Here is a 25047-nt window from a genome sequence, read left to right on the forward strand (position 1 = left end):
GTCTGAAAACGTTTTATTCCTATATTTAACGAATCAAATGTTTATAATTCGTCAAGAAAAAGGATAACATATATTCTCACGCGCGAGGCGGTGCACAGCTGACTTCGACAAACACACCACGGCGAAAGCTTATCTCTTGAATATTCATTAGGTCACGCTTAGTAGCCAACCAATGGCGAGCGGCACTATTAGCATATCTCGCTGACGTTTCAACATCTCATGAATATAAAGTGATGTAAATTTGGACTCGGCACTTTTGCTGTGGAAACTGAAACGTAAATGCGCTTTTTTCTTCTTCTCTCTCTAACTCATATAAACAACAGCAAAAGACCGCAAAGAAATATAAACATTTAAGAGGAAATTTACATTTACTCACCCTTAAGTTGTTCCAAACCTGTATACGTTTGTTTTCTTCTGTTGAACACAGTGAAAAGTGCAAAGAAGGTATTATGAAGAATGTTGGTAATCAGACATTTGACGGTAGCCATGAACTTCCATAGTTGAAAAAAATACTATAAAAGCCAATGGCTACCATCAACTTTCTGGTCTTAACATTCTTCCAAATGTCTTTTTTTATGTGTGTTCAATAGAACAAAGAAACTCATACAGGTTTGGAACAACTTGAGGTTGAGTAATTGCAATGACACAATTTTCATTTTTGGGTGAACTATCCATTTAAAACTTCTAAAAAGAAGTGACCATTGCGTGACTGTAATTTGATACTGAAAAGTTCAAACATTGTGAAACAATATAACTACAGAACATGGAAGTTCTCAGGGGTGGAAGATTTTAACTGTTACCTAGTTACCACTAGAAAATGCAAAGCCAAATGCAAATGCGAACTCTCGATGAAAGTGCTTTGAAGACATGAGAGAGCTCAGCACATTCTTACACTGCAGAGCATTGTCATGTTCCCCATCGCATATCTTATACACTGCATGAAATATTAACTCTAAATTAATCTGTGCATTTAATGAATGAGTGAGCGCTGTTCTGCGTACAGATTGCATTGCCTAATTTATGTATTCTTCTTTTTAATACTTTTTAAGCAAATTTAAAATATGTTTTCATGCATCTGTTATGATTTTAAAAAAAAATACTTTTTATGTAAAGCACTTCGAATTACCATTGTGCATGAAATAAACTTGCCTTTTTTCACATCACAATGAAGTGAGCACGGGGTGAATTTTAAATCATTTCTGTCCCTCATTTAGCAATGACTAACCATCTATAAAGACATTTTGCTTTTACTTTTATACACTAAACAGTTCTGGCACTTTGTTGGAGTGAGTCCTGAAGCAAATCCAGTTGAGTATCCCAGTATTACTGGCACACATTGGAGGACAAGATGCAAATGCTTCTTCCTAGAGTTCATAAGATGAAAAAGAGAAGCTAACATACAGCATAAATGTGAACTCCTACAGATCAAACATGTGGTCAGGGCTGAATCGGGGAAAAAAAACTTGAACAACCATTTAAAAAAAAGGAAATCAGTCACAGAGTTTTTATTTAAAAACAAAACATGTACAAGCTTACAGTCCTTTATAACAGCACATAATTACAGCGGGTTGGTGACATCAGCTGTTAGCGGTGGAGCCGGGCTCTGGAGACTGCAGGAACTCATACGGGTCTTGGACCATCTCGTTCTGATCTCCAACACCCAGATGAGGAGAACTTCCTGGTCACGGTCAACAAACAAACTTTAGTTATTTTTCAGAAAATGAAGATTTATTTTAAGCACATACACCAAAAATTCCCACAACTGACAAAATTACCACCAAAAACCACTGAAATTAGTAGACCATTACATTTTCCAGCGATATTTATTTTCTTATCATGTCTGTAGTAAGGCTATCTTCAAGGGCGAGAACAAATTGAATAACAAAAGTCATGCAATTAACGTAAAACTCATTGAAGAAATGTATGATTAATACAAACATTCTAAAATACATTCAGGCAATACATCCGTGAACCTGTTAAAGTGAACCTATTGTGCTTTTTCGGATATTATCTTTCATGCAGTGTGTAATATATCTGTCTGTGAATGTAAAAAGCAAAGTTTAACAGATCAAAGTGCTTGTCAAATAAAGTTATTGACTCCCTAAAAGAACGAATCGATTGTGAACTGCGTCAGCATATCAGTCTTACCCGTCACAAATGATTTTTTTGAAATATATATTTTGCATTTTACCTTCACTTCACCAATACTTTGCTGAGTGTCTTCTTTAAAAAGAGATCAACCTTGGGTCTGTTTTCCAAAGCATTTATAAATTACAACTAATTAAGACAAAAATGTGGTGTATTTACAATAAAAACTGTGCAATCCAGTAAAATATGTTTAACAGTCATTGGGGTTTCACAAGGAAGGCATGATGGTGGTTCTTAATGTTTCCAGGATTTGAAGGGAAGATGAATGTGTATTTAAATTGGGTCATTTATGTAGTAGAAATGTGAAATTATTTTAGAAGTTGGAGCCTTCTAGACTGAGAAAAGCCAGAAAATGTATTTTTGGCTCATGTGGATGAAAGACAACAACTCCCAGAATGCCCTACGAGGACACTCCCAAGCCACGCCCACTGGTTACAGAGGGCAGTAACGGGAGAAATGACACAGCTAGGCTACTAGTCGACTCGAAACTGAAAAGATGGCGTTTTATGGTGAGATCCCCCTATGGGCGGGCTGAACACATGCGGGACGAGCTCCTCCTATTGGCTGGAGTCTCTCGCCTCTGGACACTAAAGCCTCATTGACGCTAAATGATGATTTTTGTGTCATCGGAGGTTTTTTTCCAGACACACAATACAGAAATCTCTGGTCTCAGGGGGACATGAGGGAGGGAAGCACGGTCACTCCAGAATACTACCGGGTTTCTACTGATACAAAGCTTAATGCTAATCGGTGAAGTATCCCTTTAATGCCTGCTATAAATATGACTCGGTACCTAAATGATGCTGATCCCTCTCTGAAGCGTTTGACAGGGAAGAGAGATTGGATGACGGTCGTGATCCGACTCTGTCCACCGCTGCATCCTGGAACTCCTGCAAGAGTTTGGCTGTGTCGTCAAAGTGCTGATGACCGTCCTCATGATCCGGCTCCTTCTTCACACATTTACCTACAGATCGGCCAATAGTCAGCTTGAACATCAGTGAACCCAGAACAAACAGTCGTGAGGTGTTGATGTGTAATATATGACTCACTTAATGTGTTGAGCATATCTAGAGACATGTCTGGGTAGCTCTTCATGGACATGAAGTCCAGCACTGAGCCGGCTTCATCTGTTCCCTATATGCACCAATCAGAAAGTCTCATTAAATGGTTCCTTAAAAGGTTTGAAACCTTTAGCATGAAATATGTATAATTCTCACCGGCATGCCACATAAACTAGACTTAGCGTCATCAATCGGCATGTTTCTTTTCTGAAATACAAACACAGCATTATAAAATGTTATAATTATTTATATGCTTATATTATATAATACAATATATCAATGTGTACACTACTGTTTAACAAGTCTGTGGTGAAAGAAGAGTCTTCTACTCACCAAGGCTGCATTTATTTAGTCAAGAATACAGTGAAATATTATTACAATTTAAAATAGCTGCTTTCTATTTAAATATACACTACCGTTTAAAAGTTTGGGGTCAGTAAGATTTTTTAATATATCTTCTGCTCACCAAGGCTGCATGTATTTGATAAAAAAAAAAAAAAAATTAAAAACAGTAATATTGTGAAATATTATGACAATTTAAAATGACTGTTTTCTATTTTAATATATTTTAAACTGTAATTTATTCCTGTGATCAAAGCTGAATTTTCAGCATCATTACTCCAGTCTTCAGTGTCACATGATCCTTCACAAATCATTCTAATATGATGATTTGATGCTCAAGAAACATTTATGATAATTATCAATGTTGAAAACAGTTATTTACACATTTCGAAAGTTCAAAAGAACAGCATTTATTTAAAATAGAATATTTTCTAACATTATAAATGTCTTTACTGTAACTTTTGATCAGTTTAACTCGTCCTTGATGAATAAAAGTATTGATTTATTTTATTTATTTCCCCCAAAAATAAAATTAAAATTCTTACTGACCCCAAACTTTTGAACGGTCGTGTTTAATGTTACAAAAGCTTTAGATTTCAGATTAATGCTGTTCTTTTGAACTTTCTATTCATCAAAGCATCATGAAATAAAAATGTAAATAACTGTTTTCAACATTGATAATAATCATAAATGTTTCTTGAGCATCAAATCCTCATATTAGAATGATTTGTGAAGGATCATGTGACACTGAAGACTGGAGTAATGATGCTGAAAATTCAGCTTTGATCACAGGAATAAATTACACTTTACTGTATATTCACATAGAAAACAGCTGATTTACACTGGAATAATATTTCACAATATTACTGTTTTTGTTTGTATTTTTAATCAAATAAATGCAGCCTTGGTGAGCAGAAGAGACTTCTTTTAAAAACATTAAAAATCTTACTGACCCCAAACTTTTGAACGGTAGTGTATTTATTATATATATTATTCCTGTGATCAAAGCTGAATTTTCAGCATCATTACTCCAGTCTTCAGAGTCACATGATCCATCAGAAATCATTCTAATATTTCTCATTATTATCAATGTTGAAAAAAGTTGTGCTGCTTCATATTTTTGTGGAAATTTCATGATACATTTTGTTTCAGGATTCTTCGATGAATAGAAAGTTTAAAAGAACAGAGTTTATTTGTATCATTATAAATGTTGTTAGAGTCACTTTTAATTAATTTAATGCATCCTTGCTAAATAAAAGCATTAATGTCTTGCAAAAAAGTTTTCAACAGTAGTGTATATTGCTGGAATTTACTGTTCACAAAACACTAAGAATGATTAAAAACCATGATCATAAACAGTAGCTCGTCAAAAGAGACATTTTTTGTTGATTTTTACTACCTGTCGGACTTGAATGACAGCCTTCGAGTGATCACCAGCCGTCATTTTATCCAGCAAATCATCCACAAGCCTTTTGGTAAAACCCCCACAACCCTTAACAAACTCCTGCAGACTAAATCACACACACACACACACACACACACACAAATCCCATCAATCAACTGAGTCAAATGAACAGCAACATATTTTGATGAGCTGAAGGTTTGGACCAAACACCTGAGAGCACACTGGACCCCGGTCTCGTCTCCATAAGCGGAGTAAAGCATGTCCATCTCCTCTGGAAGCAGGTCAGGATAGACTGAGTTGTTCTGAAGGGTCTGAGTGTTGTACGCACTGCTCAGAAACGTCACTGAAACAAAACAACAGGACAAGATTGCAATGACAGACACATACATAATATGATGACATGATATTATAAATGTAAAGATTCTGCTTGTGATTCTGAGGTCAGTTGTATAAACTGCTTAGACTAGCCTTACAAGTTAGTCATCTATCTTCTTTCTTTAGGACTGGTCATAACTTCATGTCAGATACAGCAAAAAGTAGATTTCTAATGTGAATGTGAACCGTAAGACTGATTACCCCTCGACCACTAGTTGGTCAGACTAGATCTTAATGATTTAATGACCGACTCTTTTAGCAATTTAGAGTCGGTACTAAATGTGATTCACAACCTTACAAATATGATTAATGCATGTGGTAATAATGCTGTTACCTTTGTGTCTCCTGTCGTCTTTAAACCCCAGTGACGTCAGTCCAGGTATGAGCTTATTAGCCAAAGAGCTCAAATCTACAGGATGAGTTTCTTCCTCTGTGAACAATAATCAATGTTTTCTTCAGACAAATTATATTATTCCCCTGGATGAACTTTCTTCAACAGGGTTAGCTGAACCTTTCAGCCATTTTTAAACCCTATAAAGGTACTTTATCATATTTGATACGCACATTTCTAAGTCCTCTTTATGATCAACATGATCAAAACTTTGCTGAAAAACCTGTTGCACACTATCGACTACATGCCTTCGGTTGTCTGATTAATAGCTCATACTTTTTTAACAAGTAAAATAATGCATTTGTGCATCATTGTAGAAATGTCCACCTTCAGGACTTGGTTCACATGTCTTTTATTTCTGTGAAATCTTTAATAAAGTAAATGTAAGGATAACTTTTACATTGTTAGTAATATTTCAAGATGAACACTTACTGGACTGAAGCAACTATAAATATCCATGGATATGTTTTGGGGGAAAAATCATGTTCAAATCTGGCTTTTAAATAATGTTTATTTGTTCATCTCTTAATCATCATTGTATTGCCTTGCATTAAATGTTTTGACCCCCACAATAACATTTTTTTAATATCATCTTACGAAGACATTATTGGGAGATATAGAGTGAGAACTGATTTTATATTTTGTCTAAAAGTTCAATAAAATGTTCCATTTAAAACTTTTTCTGACTATTATTTTATATGTCAGGCTTTACAGGGTTAATTTTCTTCTTAATCATTTTGCATAATTGCAAGCAAATTAGCACCTCATTGCTATACATATATAGAGCATTGCTATACAGAGTAATAGATGCTGAAACAGTGTGATGTTCATACCCTCTCCTTCAAGATCCTGATTTACAACATTGTAGATCAGGGCGCCCTCGGAGTCCTTCTTAAGGTAACCAATCTACATGCACAATAAAACAAATGTTAAGGTTAGTGGTTATAAAAGTTTTGGTTATATAGCAATAATCTGCATTTGTGAAGCTCGAACAGTAAAGCAGCGGCATAAGCAATGCCAAGGAAATGCAAAAAGAATGAATTAATTTTGAATGCAATGTTCTGTATGTCACTTTGGATAAAAGTGTCTGCCAAATGCATAGATGAAAGTAAACTGTGTCTCAACTATCAGTTATAAATATTAAGTTATAGCACAGCCCAAAATCTATCATGGGAGAAAATCTGCTGAATGCTTATTTGATATTTAATGCAAATGTTTAAAAGGGGACCTATTATGCTACTTTGTCCTGATTTTGAATACTAGAATAGGTTTTCATACAATTTCATGCACACACAAAAAACACCTTATTTTTCACAAAGCACATGTGCTCTGATTGGTCAGCTGGACTAGTGTGTTGTGATTGGTCAGCTGGACTAGCGTGTTGTGATTGGTCAGCTGGACTGTGTTGTGATTGGTCAGCTGGACTAGTGTGCTCTGATTGGTCAGCTGGACTAGTGTGCTCTGATTGGTCAGCTGGACTAGTGTGTTGTGATTGGTCAGCTGGACTAGCGTGTTGTGATTGGTCAGCTGGACTAGTGTGCTCTGATTGGTCAGCTGGACTAGTGTGTTGTGATTGGTCAGCTGGACTAGTGTGCTCTGATTGGTCAGCTGGACTAGTGTGTTGTGATTGGTCAGCAGGACTAGTGTGTTGTGATTGGTCAGCTGGACTAGTGTGTTGTGATTGGTCAGCAGGACTAGTGTGTTGTGATTGGTCAGCTGGACTAGTGTGTTGTGATTGGTCAGCTGGACTAGTGTGTTGTGATTGGTCAGCAGGACTAGTGTGTTGTGATTGGTCAGCTGGACTAGTGTGTTGTGATTGGTCAGCTGGACTAGTGTGTTGTGATTGGTCAAGTGCTTTGAGTGTTTTTGGGAAAACTGAAGTCTACAATGGAGGCGTTTCAGGGAGTTCAGAAACACTGACACTGATATAGAGAATAACTCCTGCTAGAGGGAATTTGTGCTTTGTAACTTTTCAGACCTTTTTTATGCCCAAACACACTAAAGAAAGTTGAAAATGTAAAAAAAAAAGGAAAGAGCGCATAATAGGAACCCTATACATGGAACAATAGCACTAAGAATACTATCTTATTGGAAGCTGAAAGCATGAGAAAATAATATAAATGAGTTATATTATAGAATAACACAAAAGGGCAGCACCTTAGAGTTTGGCATGAAACGGTTGATTCGATCCCGGGCTTCATCTGCGGCGTGCTCCACCAGTGCCAGTACGTGCTCCTCCGCCGTGCTGTCCGTCACACTGCAAGCGTTGCCCTCCAGCTCATACAGGTCACTACACAAGCAGCACACATGCTCAGTCACTCACTCACAAACACCTGCAACGCTCGAAAGTGCTGCCGAGATCAACACCAGTGCCCTGCGCTTTACCTGATGATGGGCTCTTTGATGGGCTGCTTTTTGGATTTTTTGGGGTATTCCGTGTGGATTGGCATGATCTCCGTCACCGGCTCCTCAGGTGTGATGTCATCATCACCCAAAATGGCAGCCTGCTGAGAGAAATCCATGTCCTGCATAAAAGACATGCTGCGCTTCAAAGCTAACAGCCGCTCCTGTGAACAGAGCACAAATAGAGCAACACAGCACCCATTTACTCCTCCTGCGGGAGGTCTTAGGTATGCCATGAAGATGGGAGTCGAACACGGGATGGATTGAGATAAAGAAAGAGACTGGATAATGGGAATACTCGTCTCTGAACCCGCAGAGCACTCGAGCCAAATTGATCACGTCGACTGCTCAAAATGAATCACCTTACTAATGCAATAAAACAAGCGACGGGTCTGACATGCCATTGAAGTCTGTGGTTGTTTCTCCATGTAATCCTGAAAAAAATGTACAGTTTTAGGATTTTGGAAAAAAAAGAAAAGAAAAAAATATAGGAAAAAATATAGAATAAAATTAGGAAAATTTAAGATTCTGATTCTTTATTATTTCTAGGTCACAAAGAGCAACATCTAGTCTATTTTTCTTTTCTTAAATTATATTATAATACATTACATAATAATATTTTATATATATTAAATCATATATATATATATAGTACAGGCCAAAAGTTTGGACACATTACTATTTTTAATGTTTTTGAAAGAAGTTTCTTCTGCTCATCAAGCCTGCATTTATTTGATCAAAATTACAGAATTTTTTTTTTAATATTGTGATATATTATTACAATTTAAAATAATTGGTTTTCAATTTATTATACTTTAAATTATAATTTATTTCTGTGATCAAAGCTGAATTTTCAGGATCATTACTCCAGTCTATCACATGATCCTTTAGAAATCATTCTAATATTCTGATTTATTATGAGTGTTGGACACAGTTCTGCTGCCTAATATATTTGATGAATAAAAGGTTAAAAAGAACTGCATTTATTCAAAATAAAAAATATTTTCTAATAATATTTGGGGTGGTAGTGGCGCAGTGGATAAGACACATGCCTTTGGTGTGAGAGACCCGGGTTCGAATCCACTGTGAGACACCAATGTGTCCCTGAGCAAGACACTTAACCCCTAGTTGCTCCAGAGGCGTGCGACCTCTGACATATATAGCAATTGTAAGTCGCTTTGTATAAAAGCGTCAGCTAAATGAATAAATGTAAATGTAAATGTAATATAAATCTTCTTTACTATCACTTTTTATCAATTCAACACATCCTTGCTGAATAAAAGTATTGATTTATTTCAAAAAAAGAAAGAAAAAAAATGACTGACCAGTCGTGGATATTGCTGTTACAGAAGATTTCTATTTTTAAAACATTTGCTTCTTTATATTTATTTATTTATTTGCTTTTTATTCATCAAAGTATCCTAAAAAAGTATCACAGGTTATGAAAAAAAATATTAAGCAGCAGAACTGTTTCCAACTTTGATAATGAATCATCATATTAGAATGATTTCTAAAGGATCATGTGATAGACTGGAGTAATGATCCTGGAAATTCAGCTTTGGCGACCTTGAGTGTCCAGAAAGGCGCCAAATAAATAAAATGTATTATTATTATTATTATTATTATAATAAATTGAAAACCAATTATTTTAAATTGTAATAATATATCACAATATTAAACAAATTTTCTGTATTTTTGATCAAATAAATGCAGGCTTGATGAGCAGAAGAAACTTCTTTCAAAAACATTAAAAATAGTAATGTGTCCAAACTTTTGGCCTGTACTGTACATATATATATAACATAATTTATATATTTTATAGACCTTTCCCATCACTTTTTAAGATTGTATTAAATGTGAATAATTTTCCAGGCTTTGCAATCACAATTTTACAATCCCCTGATATTTCCGACCGGGGGAATCCGGAAATGTTCTTGCTTCCATTCACGGGCGTGGGGCACAAATGCTCCTGAATCATGTTGAGTTTTATCCTGATCATCATATAACTCATAATGAAAAATGTTTAATTAAAAAAAGTACACAAAAAAAGAAGCAGCAGCAATTTTCACTCGTGGCCTCAGATATTTGCACCCTAACTGTATATAAATCACACTCATCTTTCTCCAAGTGTTCAGATTTGTAGAAGCACATGCTTCCGGATCGAATGGTAATGATGGCACGCATGAACTGGACGATGAACAACAAAGGCAAACAATAACAAAAACAAAAGTGCATTAAAAATGTTACTTTGCTCATCATTTTGAATCCCGTGTGGAGGAGTTTCTTGGCGGCCTTGTAGTAAACCGTCTCTGGTCGGTTATAAACCATGGCATTGTCACACATCAGCTTGAAGTCTGCCTAGAGATGGCAAACCCACAGATTCAGACACAAAATAGTTCATATATATGTATATATAATATATTAGTAGTTCCAAAAAGAATCTGAAAATGAAGATTGCAGCCGGACACTTGCGTACCTTGAATTCTGTGATAGTTTTGTATTCGTTTTCAGCAATTTTGTCCTTCATCGTGCTAAAGTCCATGGGATGTTTGATTATCATGGAGTAGCCTGGGGCAATGGCGTCTGTCACAGGGAAGGCGAAGAATCCATGTGGATCTTTCCTGTTGAGACAGAAAGATTGTCCTCATATACTCCAGATATGAGGAAAGATGACGATTAGATGACACAATGCCATCTGCCTTTAGCAGGGACTCACCTCTGAAGCAGACGCAGGAAATGCTCCAAGAGCTGCTGGCGAGGGGTGGACTCATTTTCTAGGAAAAGCCAAATGGTAAAAAGATAAATCATTTGAAATCAATTTATGATTTGTCTTATAATTCCAGTTTAATTCATGTATTTGTAACTGAGGCTTCAGAATTGTAAAATTAATGTGAGTTTTAGCAATGGAAACTGTTGTAAATGTAGTTTTTAGTGTGCCTTGATCCAAATGAAAATTATAACTCAATATATTATTTAAGGATTAGAATTTTTATGTCAATACATATTTTCATGGTAAAACTTCACAATAAGGGTCCATTTGCTAACATTAGTAAACTACAAACTACTTTTAATGTATAAAGCATATATTTAATCTAATCTAGTTGTACCTTGCTCTTGTAGCTCCGCCCCCTGTGCCGGGAGCAGCAGCTCATTTGCATTTAAAGGTACAGACACAAAAACGGTGCGTTTTTGCTCACCCTCAAAAAGTGACAACTTTAACATGCTATATAAAAATATCTGTGGGGTATTTTGAGCTAAAACTTCACACACACACTCTGGGGACATCAGAGACTTACTTTACACCTTGTGAAAAGGGCATTATACCACCCCTTTAAAGCATTTATTTAATCTAATCTTGTTGTACCTTGTTGAGTCCGACAGGCTCGCACGGGTCGATCCGCTGGCTGCTCCACTTCTACTTTCACTCCAGGATGAAATTCATCTGCCTCTGATTCCGATTCAAATTTGTCCCTCTTCCTCTTCTTCTCCTCTAGGACCACCTGTCGTAATACACTCCTTTAGTAACAGCACTCAGCTAAGCTCTCGATGATCAAACAGGCGTTCAGTGGGCTTACCTCCACAGGCTTCGGCAGGGTGAACGGCTCCACTGGTCCAGTGGCGGCACTCTCTGACTGCTCTCGCTCACGTTTCTTCTTTTTCTCCTCCTGGATGAAACACATACAGAATTTGTGAGATGAACGTAACAAGATGTTTTTTGTGTGTGTTTTTTTACATTTTCTAAAGTAAATGTGAGTGCTTTCTGTCTGTGCAATCCAGTGTTATTTTAGTAATTAGATACTATTATATATATATATATACACTACCGTTCAAAAGTTTGGGGTCAGTACGATTTTTTTATGTTTTTAAAAGAAGTCTCTTCTGCTCACCAAGGCTGCATTTATTTGATAAAAAAACAATAAATAAAAACAGTTATATTGTGAAATATTATGACAATTTAAAATGACTATTTTAATATATTTTAAACTGTAATTTATTCCTGTGATCAAAGCTGAATTTTCAGCATCATTACTCCAGTCTTCAGTGTCACATGATCCTTCAGAAATCATTCTAATATGATGATTTGATGCTCAAGAAACATTTATGATTATTATCTGAAGAAATGACTTATTTACATTTTTATTTCATGATGCTATGATGAATAGAAAGTTCAAAAGAACAGCATTAATCTGAAATCTAAAGCTTTTGTAACATTAAACACTACCGTTCAAAAGTTTGGGGTCAGTAAGAATTTTAATTTTACTTTTGGGGGAAAGAAATCAAATAAATCAATACTTTTATTCATCAAGGATGAGTTAAACTGATCAAAAGTTACAGTAAAGACATTTATAATGTTAGAAAATATTCTATTTTAAATAAATGCTGTTCTTTTGAACTTTCTATTCATCAAAGAATTTTTAAACAATTTTGTACACGACTGTCTTCAACATTGATAATAATAATGAATGTTTCTTGAGCATCAAATCATCATATTAGAATGATATCTGAAGGATCATGTGACACTGAAGACTGGAGTAATGATGCTGAACATTCAGCTTTGATCACAGGAATGAATTACAGTTTAAAATATATTAAAATAGAAAACAGTCATTTAAAATTGTCATAATATTTCACAATATTACTGTTTTAATTTTAATTTTATTGTTTTTAATCAAATAAATGCAGCCTTGGTGAGCAGAAGATACTTCTTTTAATACCATTAAAAAATCTTACAGACCCCAAACTTTTGAACAGTAGTGTATATATATATATTTTTTTTTTTTCTTCAATTTTCATTTTAGATAAAGTTTTAGTAATTTTGTTTTTATTAATTGTTATTTCAGTTTTAGTTATTTTAGTACATCAAGTTAAAATAAATGAAAATTAGACATTTTGCCTTGGCAGCTAACTGAAATAAAAAAGGTTTTATACCTTTTTTCAAATCAAGTAAAGAAAATGTTTATTTTATTTTTTTTAAATGGTTTTAGTTATGATATGAGTTAACTAAAATAACCCTGGTGTAATGTAACCATTCAGGGCACTGTTTCTATGTATGGGTCAGGCCCCACTTCAATGTGAGTTTATGGGATTTTTACATATTCTGGGTGAATATAATATGTTTGATCAAGAATAAAGTTTATTATATGACTATAAAAAAAAAAATAGTATGTGAATTTTATTATGACTCAGTAGTTTTCCATCCTGGTCCTGGGGACCCAATGCTCTGCACATTTTGTATATCTCCTTTATTTAACAAATCTGATTCAGATCATCAGCTTGTTAAGAGAGAGAGATCCATAAAGTGGAGATAGGAGAGAGCCAGGATCAGGATTGACAGACCAGTGCATCATGCAATGATAAATGTTGTCATACAACCTCATCACGTTTCGTGTTTTATTCAGCAAGTAGCATCCAATTATCCACAGGAAATTAGCAATCCAATTATGTGTAAAATGTCTTTACTTTACTCAGTCTGATCAAATAACAAGGCAAGAAAAAGGCTCAAATATATATTTTCTGGTTCATTTTTGTAGCATTTGGTCGTGCAGATATGATGAATATGCATGCTGAATATTATCATAATATGCACAATATACAAGATTTAAGGAATCATGAGCAATCAATAGTGATGCTTGACTGTCGCTCACCTTTCTCCTCCTCCTCTCCTCATCATCTACGTATTTCTCCTTCTCTGATTTCTTCTTCTTCTTCTTCTTCTTTTCTTTGTGCCGCTCCCACTCGTGGTCAGAGCGGTCGTCATAGTAACTGGAGTCATGTCCGGAGCCGGAGAGCTCGGTCACTTCACTGCCGCCCACCTTGAGTACCAGCTTCAGGGGTTTATCCAGGGGTTTGTCCTCATAGTCTGAAAAACGACACACAAAGCCATTAAGAGTCGCTCTTAAAATGAATAATTGTTTTACTGTGCATGAATGTTTTGTAGAAGCGTTGAAGTTAATGACACTTCTGCTCTTTAAAATTCTGCTGTTCTGTCACTTCTCATTAATAGATCATTATCATTATCTCATTATCAGATCAAACCCACACTATCACTATAGTCATTTAGACCAGGGGGTTTCAAACTGGGGCCTGAGGATCGCAAAGAAGTGCTAACAAGTGTAACAAATGTAATAAATAAATAAATCATATTAAACCAATGAAAAAATTATGAAAATAAATAAAACATTTGATTAAAATAATAAATAAATATGAAACGTTAAATAAATAAATAATATAAAATAAGTTTAAACTAAATAAATACAATTTTAAATAACACATTTGACTAAAATAACAAATAAAGGAATAATAATACATCTAAGAGTATAACACAACAGTGAACAGAAAAAGTAATAATGCGATATAAACTAAATATTAAAATAATTTACAAATGACACATTTAAATGTCACAGTATAAATTAGGTGTATATGAAAATATACAGCTGTCTTTTCAGTCTTATGATGAGAATGATCATATTTGTGGGGTTCGTAGCATCTAAAGATCGAAAACCACTTATTTATACAACTCCCAGAAGAAACCATCATTAATTATAACATTTAGTGTGGTTTTGCATGAATAAAACCAGATATATATCGCATTCACTGACTATGTCCATACGCACTTGCAGAACACTCAGAATGAATTAAAGTGATTTTCACATGAATATCCAATATTCACCTCCTTCAACCGCTCTCCACTCGGGCCTGTGTTTCTTATGCTTCTTCCCCATAGTGTGTCTTTATTAATATGAAAAAGAATCAGGTTTAATCTTCAGAATCTGCGTATTTTAGTCTCACTGCCGCTCTTCGTTGCAGCAACAACAACAACATTAGCCGCTATGCTTAACTTCCGGCTTCAGGTGGCGTCGTTTCCGGCGCAGGCTGGCGTGACGTCACCGTTAGCGCGGTAATTTCGAGTTTGTCTGTCGCTGTTGTGAGTGAGAGGTGAGTGTGTTTAATTCCACAGTTCTGTCTTTATTTAATCGAGCTATTAATAAATATGACAGTTAACACAATCTACAACTCTAATGTGAACGTAAGACAACATAAAACACGCATGCTGTGCGTTATGTGATTCGCGCGTGATGTTTATGATAATAAAGGCTGTGTTTCGAAACAGACGCGCATGTTTGGATGTTTAATTAAAGTTAGTCTATACTAACAGAAAAGTAATACCATGGTACATTGTTATTGTTACGTGGTTGCTAATGCTATGTAGCGCTAAGGTGTTTTTGGTGGTCGCTTGGCGGCAGATTAACTAACTAATATGTATCGTTACACTAAAAACATATTTTCACGATTTGTTATCACAACTTCTGTTTTCATATCAACTTGGATATCAATAATGTGGTTCTGATTAAACCAATCTCAATTTTATTAACTAAAATTCTTCATTTCAATGAGCTCAATTTTAAGGCAACCAGTTAAAAAACTTACTTTTTTAAGTTAAACCAACAACAGTTGTGAGGGGTTGCTAGGCGTATTGTGAAGATGTTCTGAGCGATCACTAAGGGGTTTGTTATATAAATCTGATGTGACATTTGTCGTTTATAGATTTTGATAGATGATATGCATAACTCTTCTGACTGTGTCTTTTGTTTTTCAGCCAACAGCACTTCTTTGAGTAATGGACAGTTCTGATCATCACATGACTGAAGCTGGCATCATCCGCCCTGATGTGCACATAGAGGTTCATGTGAAATCTCAGAGGTATTTCATAAGTGAATGAACTGAATAGGAGGATTAGACTCTGATTTAGTTGTTACAGAATGCACAACATGACAAACAATTACTTTTTTTTTTTTTAAGTCATTAAAAAAGTGAGATAATCAGATCAGTAGTTCATGCACATGTTGACATGTCTATATTTGCCTCTGCATGAATGTGTGTGCAGCACAGCCAAGAGGTCGGAGGTGAGGACGCATGTGCTGTCGCTGCTGGATCGACACAGCTCAGTTTTAAGGTCTTTCAAGTGGACGGAGTTTGATGATGAATTTCTAACCAAACATGTGGAGTCAGTCACCATAGGAGATGAAGCTGGTCCCAAAGTAAATACCGTTTTTTTTCTGCTTTATATTTTATGAGCTGAATTTTAAAATGTTTATTACATGTGTTTCAAGCCTATGTCCGAAGTCTATGGATGTGATATTTTCTATATGTTCCACAGCTTGTGGATCTGAAGGTTCACAACCTCTGTATCCATGTTTTCCCCCTGAATGATGACAGTCCGAGCACGCTCACTCTGGAGGAGGAGGAGGAGCTATCTGCTGCCAATCATTGGCTCCTCCCAGCTGGTGATTATCCATGACACGCCCCTTTCAAGCACATTCACAAATTCCTGCCGTAGTCACGTGTTATTACATGTACTTACTATAGTAATAACAGTATGCATAATTAACCCTAAACCGAACCCTTTATTTTACAGTGTCTTTGTTGCATATTTTACTTGTACTTACCATAGTAATAACAGTAAATTATGTATAATTACATGCAACTAACCCTCAACCAAATCCTAAGCCTACCCTAACCCTATAGTAAGTACAAGTAGTTGCTTAATATTACTCAGTACTTAAATATATAATTACACTGTAACAATGACACCTTAAAATAAAGTTTTTGCATGATCTGTTCCTATAAAGATGGTTAATTATTGGAGTTAATGCTCCTCTGTGTTCATCTCTGTGCCACTGGGTTATATTATTTGGTTATATTATTTGGGATATTTGTCCAGGGTTCATTCTTTCCTGTTTTTATGCTGAACATAATATACATTTCCCCATACACACTTACTATCAGTAGAAAACCAGCCTAAGTATGTCAGATCTCAGTGTAATATTTCTACTCCTCCGAGAAAATTGTTTTATTCTGTTGATACTTTAGAAAAGATGTTTAATCCAAATGTAGTTTTAGCATTTTGGGGACAAATGTGTCTCATCTTATTTAGTGTCTGTTTTAATTTTTAATAACTCAAGTATTGTTTTCGCCATTAAAAATAGCCAAGGATCTGGCATGACATGAAAGCTAATAATACGTTGTACCAGAGAGCTATATGTGGTCTGACCCATGTTTAAGACTTACTACACCTTCATCTTTTTCCTCATGTCTTCCAGCTGAGTTTCACGGCATCTGGGAGAGCTTGATTTATGAGGACGGCATCAAAACACAAGTAAGACCTGTATATCCACAGTCATCTTGAAATTATTTGAAATAAATCAGCAGAATTATGCTTGTTAGCAGAAGTATCTTATATCACAGTAGAGGTCATATGATATATATTGCATGTTGCATAATGCATATATATATATATATTTACAGTACAGGCCAAAAGTTTGGACACATTACTGTTTTTAATGTTTTTGAAAGAAGTTTCTTCTGCTCATCAAGCCTGCATTTATTTGATCAAAAATACAGAAAAAACAGTAATATTGTGATATATTATTACAATTTAAAATAATTGGTTTTCAATTTATTATACTTTAAATGATCATTTATTTCTGTGATGCAAAGCTGATTTTTCAGGATCATTACTCCAGTCTATCACATGATCCTTTAGAAATCATTCTAATATTCTGATTTATTATGAGTGTTGGACACAGTTCTGCTGCTTAATATTTTTTCATAATCTGATACTTTTTTAGGATACTTTGATGAATAAAAAGTTAAAAAAAATAAAAAGTTAAAAAAGAAGCAAATGTGTTAAAAATAGAAATCTTCTGTAATAACAATATCCACTACTGGTCAGTCTTTTTTATTTTTTTTTATTTATTTTTTTAAATAAATCAATACTTTTATTCAGCAAGGATGTGTTAAATTGATAAAAAGTGATTGTAAAGAAGATTTATATTATTAGAAAATATTTTTTTATTTTGAATAAATGCAGTTCTTTTTAACCTTTTATTCATCAAATATATTAGGCAGCAGAACTGTGTCCAACACTCATAATAAATCAGAATATTAGAATGATTTCTAAAGGATCATGTGATAGACTGGAGTAATGATCCTGAAAATTCAGCTTTGCATCACAGAAATAAATGATCATTTAAAGTATAATAAATTGAAAACCAATTATTTTAAATTGTAATAATATATCACAATATTACATTTTTTTTCTGTATTTTTGATCAAATAAATGCAGGCTTGATGAGCAGAAGAAACTTCTTTCAAAAACATTAAAAATAGTAATGTGTCCAAACTTTTGGCCTGTACTGTATGCATATGTATATTGACATATATATTTATATTAATATTTGGTCCATTTCCCTGGAAAAGAAAGATTTAAATCTGTCTGATAAAAGACAGTCACTTTTTGGAGTACAGTAGCATATTTGAGCTCAGAGCTAAGAGACTACAATCTATAAAACATCAATTATAGTTGTATAACAGTGTTTGTATAATGTTTGGGACACATTGTTCTCCATATCCTGCACACACAGTATATGTACAGCAGTGTAAGCAAGCATTATTGCAAAATCTGTACCGGTTGACACATTTCAACCGTTGCCCATCCCTACTTGTTGGCATCCCATAACATGATCTTTCCCTTTACTTTGGTCTCCAGCTCTTGGATTATGTTTCGACAACAATTTTCTTCTCTGACAAAAATGTTGACAGCAATTTAATTGCCTGGAATCGTGTCGTGTTGCTTCATGGTAAGACAATAAAAGCTTGTTTGTTAGCTCAGCAATTTCTGTCTTCATTGAACGGCTGCCCATGCCATGTTTATACAGTTACCTTTCTCCCATAAACCCTCAGGGCCGCCTGGCACCGGGAAGACGTCTCTATGTAAAGGACTGGCTCAGAAACTCTCCATTAGACTGTCTGGCAGGTGTGACATCTTTCATATAATAAAAAAGGCCGCTGCTGAACGTACTGTGTTCATCACCATTGTTCTTCTTCTTCACATGTTTCCTCAGGTACGCGCACAGCCAGTTCGTGGAGATCAACAGCCACAGTCTCTTCTCCAAGTGGTTCTCAGAGGTACAGCTTGATCCGTCACACCTGAAACACTTCCTCTGATCCGTGTCTGAAGCGCTGTGAACACATGTGCCTGTTTTACAGAGTGGGAAACTGGTCACGAAGATGTTTCAGAAGATTCAGGAGCTCATTGATGATAAAGATGCCCTGGTGTTTGTCCTAATAGATGAGGTACTCTCCTTTTAACATCATTAATATTAATATATTAACAAACTACAGATCAGCCTCTGTGCTGAAAAAAGTGCACACTAATGTAGAATTATCGCTATCCATTCCTTATTTTGTTAGATTTTTGATCAAATACAGAGTAACAAAAATGCTTTCCATGTGTTCCCTTTCTAACAAACTTTTAATGTTTGATTGATTGCAAAATCTGATACTTATCTAACCAGAAATATCTACACTTGACAAAAATGTGTCTTTTAGAATGACTAACTATGATATATCTAAATGCAAAACCTAATAAAATGAATAAATTACCGTATGTCTAAAAACAACAACAATGGGAATCCAAAAGCCTCTATATATTTATATAAATATTATATATTTATATTACTCAAGTTTAAAAAAATGTAACGCCACTAGATGGATTTTAAAGGCCTTCACTCTATTTTAATGTGAAATATTGCTTTTATTGAAAAATAACAATATTTATATATTTATTCTAATGGAAAAACTATCTCATAAATAATGCATAGTATCATAAAATCGTATTTAAAAAAAAAAAAATACAAATATATTATTGAACAAAAATCTATTACATTGATTTTCCTGGAAAAAAAAGTTACATTCCAAGGCTTTGGTCACTTTTGTCCGAGAAGGAGCCAAGTGTGACCCCTAACGGTTAAGTCACTCATGTAATTTATCTAGTTGCAATGTTCAACAAAGCCACTTAAACCTGTCTAAGGTGGATTGTTAGCCAAGAAACTGCTATCCACTGGTGATTTTGGTCAAGTCTGATGGTTTTAGTGGGGTTTTGGGCGCTTAACAGCTTTTCAGACTGGTCTCCCAAAACCAGCTGTGACCAACTAAGACAATCAGACCACCTTAGACTGGTTTATAAAAGTAATAAAGAGAGGCCATAGTCTCTTTAACCCTGGTGAAACACTGTCATTCAAATCCTCTTATGAACCATAATTTGATAATAATTGAGTCTGAATGATAAACATTCTTGTGGTTGATTTCATAAGCAGTTTTATGATGGATAGTGTTTTACAGTCCTGAATAATGAATGTTTAACACTCAGGGACACAAACATTAATATTCACAATGTCTTCTTTTTCACTTTTTTCCTTTAACTTGTCTTTAAGAAACCGTTATTATATATATATATATATATATATATATATATACACTACCGTTCAAAAGTTTGGTGTCAGTAAGATTTTTAATGTTTTTAAAAGAAGTCTCTTCTGCTCACCAAGGCTGCATTCATTTGATTAAAAATACAAACAATAACAGTAATATTGTGAAATATTATTCCAGTGTAAATCAGCTGTTTTCTATGTGAATATACAGTAAAGTGTAATTTATTCCTGTGATCAAAGCTGAATTTTCAGCATCATTACTCCAGTCTTCAGTGTCACATGATCCTTCAGAAAGCATTCTAATATGATGATTTGATGCTCAAGAAACATTTATGATTATTATCAGTGTTGAAAACAGTTATTTAAAATTTTATTTCATGATGCTATGATGAATAGAAAGTTCAAAAGAACAGCATTAATCTGAAATCTAAAGCTTTTGTAACATTAAACACGACCGTTCAACAGTTTGGGGTCAGTAAGAATTTTTTATTTTATTTTTGGGGGAAATAAATAAAATAAATCAATACTTTTATTCATCAAGGACGAGTTAAACTGATCAAAAGTTACAGTAAAGACATTTATAATGTTAGAAAATATTCTATTTTAAATAAATGCTGTTCTTTTGAACTTTCTATTCATCAAAGAATTTTGAAAAAACTTTGTCTTCAACATTGATAATAATAATGAATGTTTCTTGAGCATCAAATCCTCATATTAGAATGATTTGTGAAGGATCATGTGACACTGAAGACTGGAGTAATGATGTTGAACATTCAGCTTTGATCACAGGAATAAATTATTTTAAAATATATTAAAATAGAAAACAGTCATTTAAAATTGTCATAATATTTCACAATATTACTGGGTTTTTTATTGTTTTTAATCAAATAAATGCAGCCTTGGTGAGCAGAAGATACTTCTTTTAAAAACATTAAAAAAATCTTACTGACCCCAAACTTTTGAACGGTAGTGTATATAAAAAAAATTTGTGTGCTCAAAATTTGCATCAGGGTATAATTTGGAAAAATGTTGCAAAATTGCAACTCTGTTATGTTTAAATACGCAAACGAGACATTATCTAATTAAATATGCACTTATTTGTGGATACATTTCCATTTTGTTGACATATTCATATAAAGATTTTGAGTGTGTTTTTATATCTCCATAAATCATAAAATACTGTCAACAGGCAAAAAAAACCCCACCATGTTTTTAGGAATAAAGTGAAATAAATATGCAATATATTTTACCACTATGTTTTTTTAATACAGTAAGTGAACATTTTTAAATTCCCAACACTGTTCAGCACACAAATGTATTTAAAGACTAATATACTTCTACCAGTGAGGATACAGTCATGAAAAGTTAAGCAGTCACAATTTAAATACTGTAATAATGTTAAAGCATGCTTCAAATATAATATAGTCATTTTAATACCACTGAATTCAAATAAATATTCTATGTCTGTGTGACTTGAGCAAGCTATGATTATTTAATATGCATTTTTTTTTCCCACCAAAACTTGTGATAAATTGCTTTCTAACTGTATACCCATATTTAGAGAAAGTTAGGTATTATTATTAAATTGCTTTATACATTGCAATTCTGCTGGTCTGGATCACTGAGGGTTCAGTGCTGCTTGTTTGTCAGGTGGAGAGTCTCACAGCGGCTCGGAGTGCATCTCAGGCGGGAACAGAGCCGTCTGATGCTATTAGGGTGGTCAATTCTGTCCTGACCCAGCTCGACCAGATCAAACGGTCAGTTTCTCTTCATCTCTGCTGCACTTTCATCTACAAAGGCATGCTTGAAAGCAAAATGACTATTTACTTTATGCACGTTGCTGCTCTTATTGTGCATTATTCATCGTCGAGGTTATTGCAAATAAATAAAAGTCTGTTTTTGTAGTCTTTCATCAAAATATAATAACCTGCTCTGCCATATTTTTCCTTTTCGACTGATGCCACCTTCTTTTTTTTGTGCCGTTGAATAACCTGATCCATTGTGGAATATTTCATATTATGGCGATTGGGGCTTCCTGTGCAGTTTGTCCATTCATAAACCTAGTGTTTCCTTGATTCAGCCACACAAATGTGGTCATCCTCACTACATCCAACGTCACGCAAAAGATCGATCTGGCCTTTGTGGATAGAGCTGATATAAAGCAGTACATCGGCCCACCGAGCGCCAGCGCCATATTCAACATCTATCTGTCGTGTCTGGAGGAACTCATGAAGGTGAGTGTGTGTGTGTTCAGCTCCATTAACTTGTTGAACGTCTCCATTCCTCCACTGAGATTGAGATTTGATCTTTCCCTGCAGCGTCAGATCATCTATCCCAGACAGCAGCTGCTGAGTTTGGAGGAGCTGGGAACCATGAACTTCATGGAGAGCGACGTGACCCATCTGAGCTTAAGCCTGAGGAACATCGCCCAGTGAGTGTTTGCTGGTGACGCAGCCAGTACTGAAAGTCTTTGAGAATTGATATCTTTCACAAGTGTCTCTTTCTGGACAGGAAGAGTGTGGGACTCAGTGGAAGAGCCTTGAGGAAAATCCCATTTCTGGCTCATGCGCTTTTTGGAAAGGTACTCGTCGTTGTGCAATGTTATATGATTTTTCCACAAATAAGGGGTGGTGTTAGTCTAAAATCCTTAAAGGATTAGTTCACCTCAAAATGAAAATTTCCTGATAATTTACTCACCCCAATGCCATCCAAGATGTCCATGTCTTTCTTTCTTCAGTGGTAAAGAAATTAAATATTTTGAGGAAAACATTTCAGGATTTTTCTCCACACAATGGACTTCAATGGCAACCAAGATGTTGAAGTCCAAATCAATGCCGTTTCAAAGAGCTCTGAAGTGTTTCAAAGGGCTCTGCACGATCCCAGCTGAGGAATAAGGGTCTTATCTAGTGAAACGATGCAAATCTACAGACGCAAATAGATAAACCCCCGGTTTACCAGACCGGGCTTTAGTCTAGTCCAGGACTAAAATGCATGTTTGATCTGTTTTAACTGAAAGCAACTTGAACAAACATATCTTAAAATATGTCAGTGTCATCATAGTTTAGTCTCAGGATGCACACCAGTAATGTGTTTTACTAAGGCATGTTTATAAAAGACACTTAAATGTCGCAACTGAACTAAGGCCTAATCCTGGCTTAATCTAAACCCTGTCTGTGACACCAGGCCAATGTGTAATAAAATAAACATGTGAATGACGTGTATTAAGGTTATTTTCTTTCAAATGGTCTGAATGAGTTATTGCAGCAAAATTAGCACAAACAATCTTAGAATTGATCAAACAATATACAATTTAGTCTTTGTTTTTGTAGTAATCATGTCGTCTCTTGTGTCTCCAGACCAACACAATGACAGTGGAGAGTTTCCTGAAAGCGATGGGCCACGCCGTGGACAAACAGAGACAGGAGCTGGCGAGTTTGGTCAACTGTGTTTGAGCTGAAGCAAACGGACGTTCTGCATCGAAACGGTTTCTTGTGTTTTTGTTTGTTAGTTCAGTGTTCCTGCTCTGTTCACCAGCTTCATCCTCTGAAAATCTCCTCGAACAAACCAGTGTTGCTTTATTTCAAGTTTGAAAGTTTAAAACAGCACGTATCTGTACGAGACTGTCATCTTCTAGGTGACGTTTTTCAATTCCGCATTCGTAAGCTGAAGTGTTGGTGTCCTGAATCCCAGTTTATAACGTGCACTGGAGCAGCTGCTCTCCGCAGACGAACAAATGATGCTCTTTTTTATGTTCAGCTTTTATGTGTATATATTTAAATCATTTGATTAAAATGAGAAAATAATTCATTCCTTTTTGTTTGTTGTTTTTTCTGAATTACAATTAAAATGTTTTCACAAGTAAAAAGTTCTATAAGGAACATGAAAGGGTTCATTTTAAGGTGCTTCATATATTATAACCTTTTTAGGGGTTCATTTTATGGATTTAGTTTTTACACGTTTTTATGAATTAAACAGCTTACTCATAAACATACTTTATCACTAGGAAAAAATGTAATAACTTTTAAACATGAAAGTATTATGCAACCATTTAAGACATCCTTTTAAAAAAAAAAAAAAAAATTCTGTCAGCAAAATAGAATTACAGAATAAAAGTAGTAATAGTAACTGTCCATTTGCTGTTTTAGTTTTTTTTGTTTTGTTTTTTTTTAGAACATATACATACTTTGAACAATTAGGGAGAGAAAATCTTGTGCATTACAAAATATACAAATAACTACATTGTTTGGGACATAAAAGGAGAGGATAAGTAGGAAGACGGGAAAATAAAGCACAGGATCATTACTTCAGCACCTCTACGAAGTCTGATCTTAAGGGGCCAGTTGTTCAAAAAGTTTAATCTGGATCAGAATGATCTGGATTTGGAAATCCCATGTTTTGCTCTCCAGGATCAGGTAATCCATCTTACTTTTGTGCCGGTTTTTCAAAGCAAAATTGGATTGGATCACCCAAACTTTTTCCAATTCCCAAATCTGGATTACTGGTGCTCTACGGAACCCCCAAAGGGACATGGTCATGTGAAAACTATGAGATAGGGTATATGTTTTTTTTTAATATGCTTTTGCGTTCTCTCAGAAAAGTTTCGTATAGCGTTCACCAAAAAACGTTGTGTTTGCTTGCAAAAATCTTTTG

General features: G+C 34.8%; 3 protein-coding genes across 7 annotated transcripts in view; 1 reads left to right on the forward strand and 2 right to left on the reverse strand.

Annotated features, from left to right (window-relative positions):
• zdhhc11 (zDHHC palmitoyltransferase 11) overlaps nucleotides 1-191 on the reverse strand; it is a 12358-nt gene extending 12167 nt beyond the window's left edge. The window contains exon 1 of one of the 2 annotated variants that reach the window (XM_082150772.1): nucleotides 1-191. This exon is cut by the window's left edge and continues 151 nt beyond it. The gene's annotated coding sequence lies outside the window, so the exon portion shown is untranslated. The other variant, XM_082150771.1, reaches the window with a different exon arrangement.
• Nucleotides 192-1474: 1283 nt separating this feature from the next.
• brd9 (bromodomain containing 9) lies at nucleotides 1475-14960 on the reverse strand. 3 transcript variants are annotated; one of them, XM_082150722.1, is made up of 18 exons: nucleotides 14796-14960; nucleotides 13771-13985; nucleotides 11701-11790; nucleotides 11490-11625; nucleotides 10842-10899; nucleotides 10602-10746; nucleotides 10373-10483; nucleotides 8488-8559; nucleotides 8108-8226; nucleotides 7880-8012; nucleotides 6556-6628; nucleotides 5666-5761; nucleotides 5167-5299; nucleotides 4951-5062; nucleotides 3366-3416; nucleotides 3198-3282; nucleotides 2942-3112; nucleotides 1475-1678 (listed from the first exon to the last, which is right to left on the reverse strand). In XM_082150722.1, exons 1-18 carry the CDS (start codon nucleotides 14845-14847, stop codon nucleotides 1578-1580), a joined length of 1953 nt encoding a protein of 650 aa, XP_082006848.1. In that variant the 5' UTR covers nucleotides 14848-14960; the 3' UTR covers nucleotides 1475-1577. The 3 variants fall into 3 exon arrangements, with proteins under 3 accessions (XP_082006848.1, XP_082006850.1, XP_082006849.1); XM_082150724.1 differs by lacking the exon at nucleotides 8488-8559; XM_082150723.1 differs by lacking the exon at nucleotides 8488-8559 and having other exon boundaries at nucleotides 8108-8229; nucleotides 14796-14959.
• Nucleotides 14961-15007: 47 nt separating this feature from the next.
• On the forward strand, nucleotides 15008-24202 carry trip13 (thyroid hormone receptor interactor 13). Of its 2 annotated transcripts, none has more exons than XM_082150778.1 (14): nucleotides 15008-15061; nucleotides 15723-15826; nucleotides 16011-16164; nucleotides 16284-16410; nucleotides 17227-17282; nucleotides 18675-18765; nucleotides 18869-18941; nucleotides 19030-19093; nucleotides 19175-19261; nucleotides 22048-22154; nucleotides 22478-22631; nucleotides 22716-22828; nucleotides 22909-22978; nucleotides 23754-24202. In XM_082150778.1, exons 2-14 carry the CDS (start codon nucleotides 15744-15746, stop codon nucleotides 23847-23849), a joined length of 1275 nt encoding a protein of 424 aa, XP_082006904.1. In that variant the 5' UTR covers nucleotides 15008-15061; nucleotides 15723-15743; the 3' UTR covers nucleotides 23850-24202. The 2 variants fall into 2 exon arrangements, with proteins under 2 accessions (XP_082006904.1, XP_082006905.1); XM_082150779.1 differs by having other exon boundaries at nucleotides 22913-22978.
• The last annotated feature ends 845 nt before the right edge of the window (nucleotides 24203-25047 follow it).

Source organism: Leuciscus leuciscus (assembly GCF_965113295.1).
Source record: "Leuciscus leuciscus genome assembly, chromosome: 20".
NCBI lineage: Eukaryota > Metazoa > Chordata > Actinopteri > Cypriniformes > Leuciscidae > Leuciscus > Leuciscus leuciscus.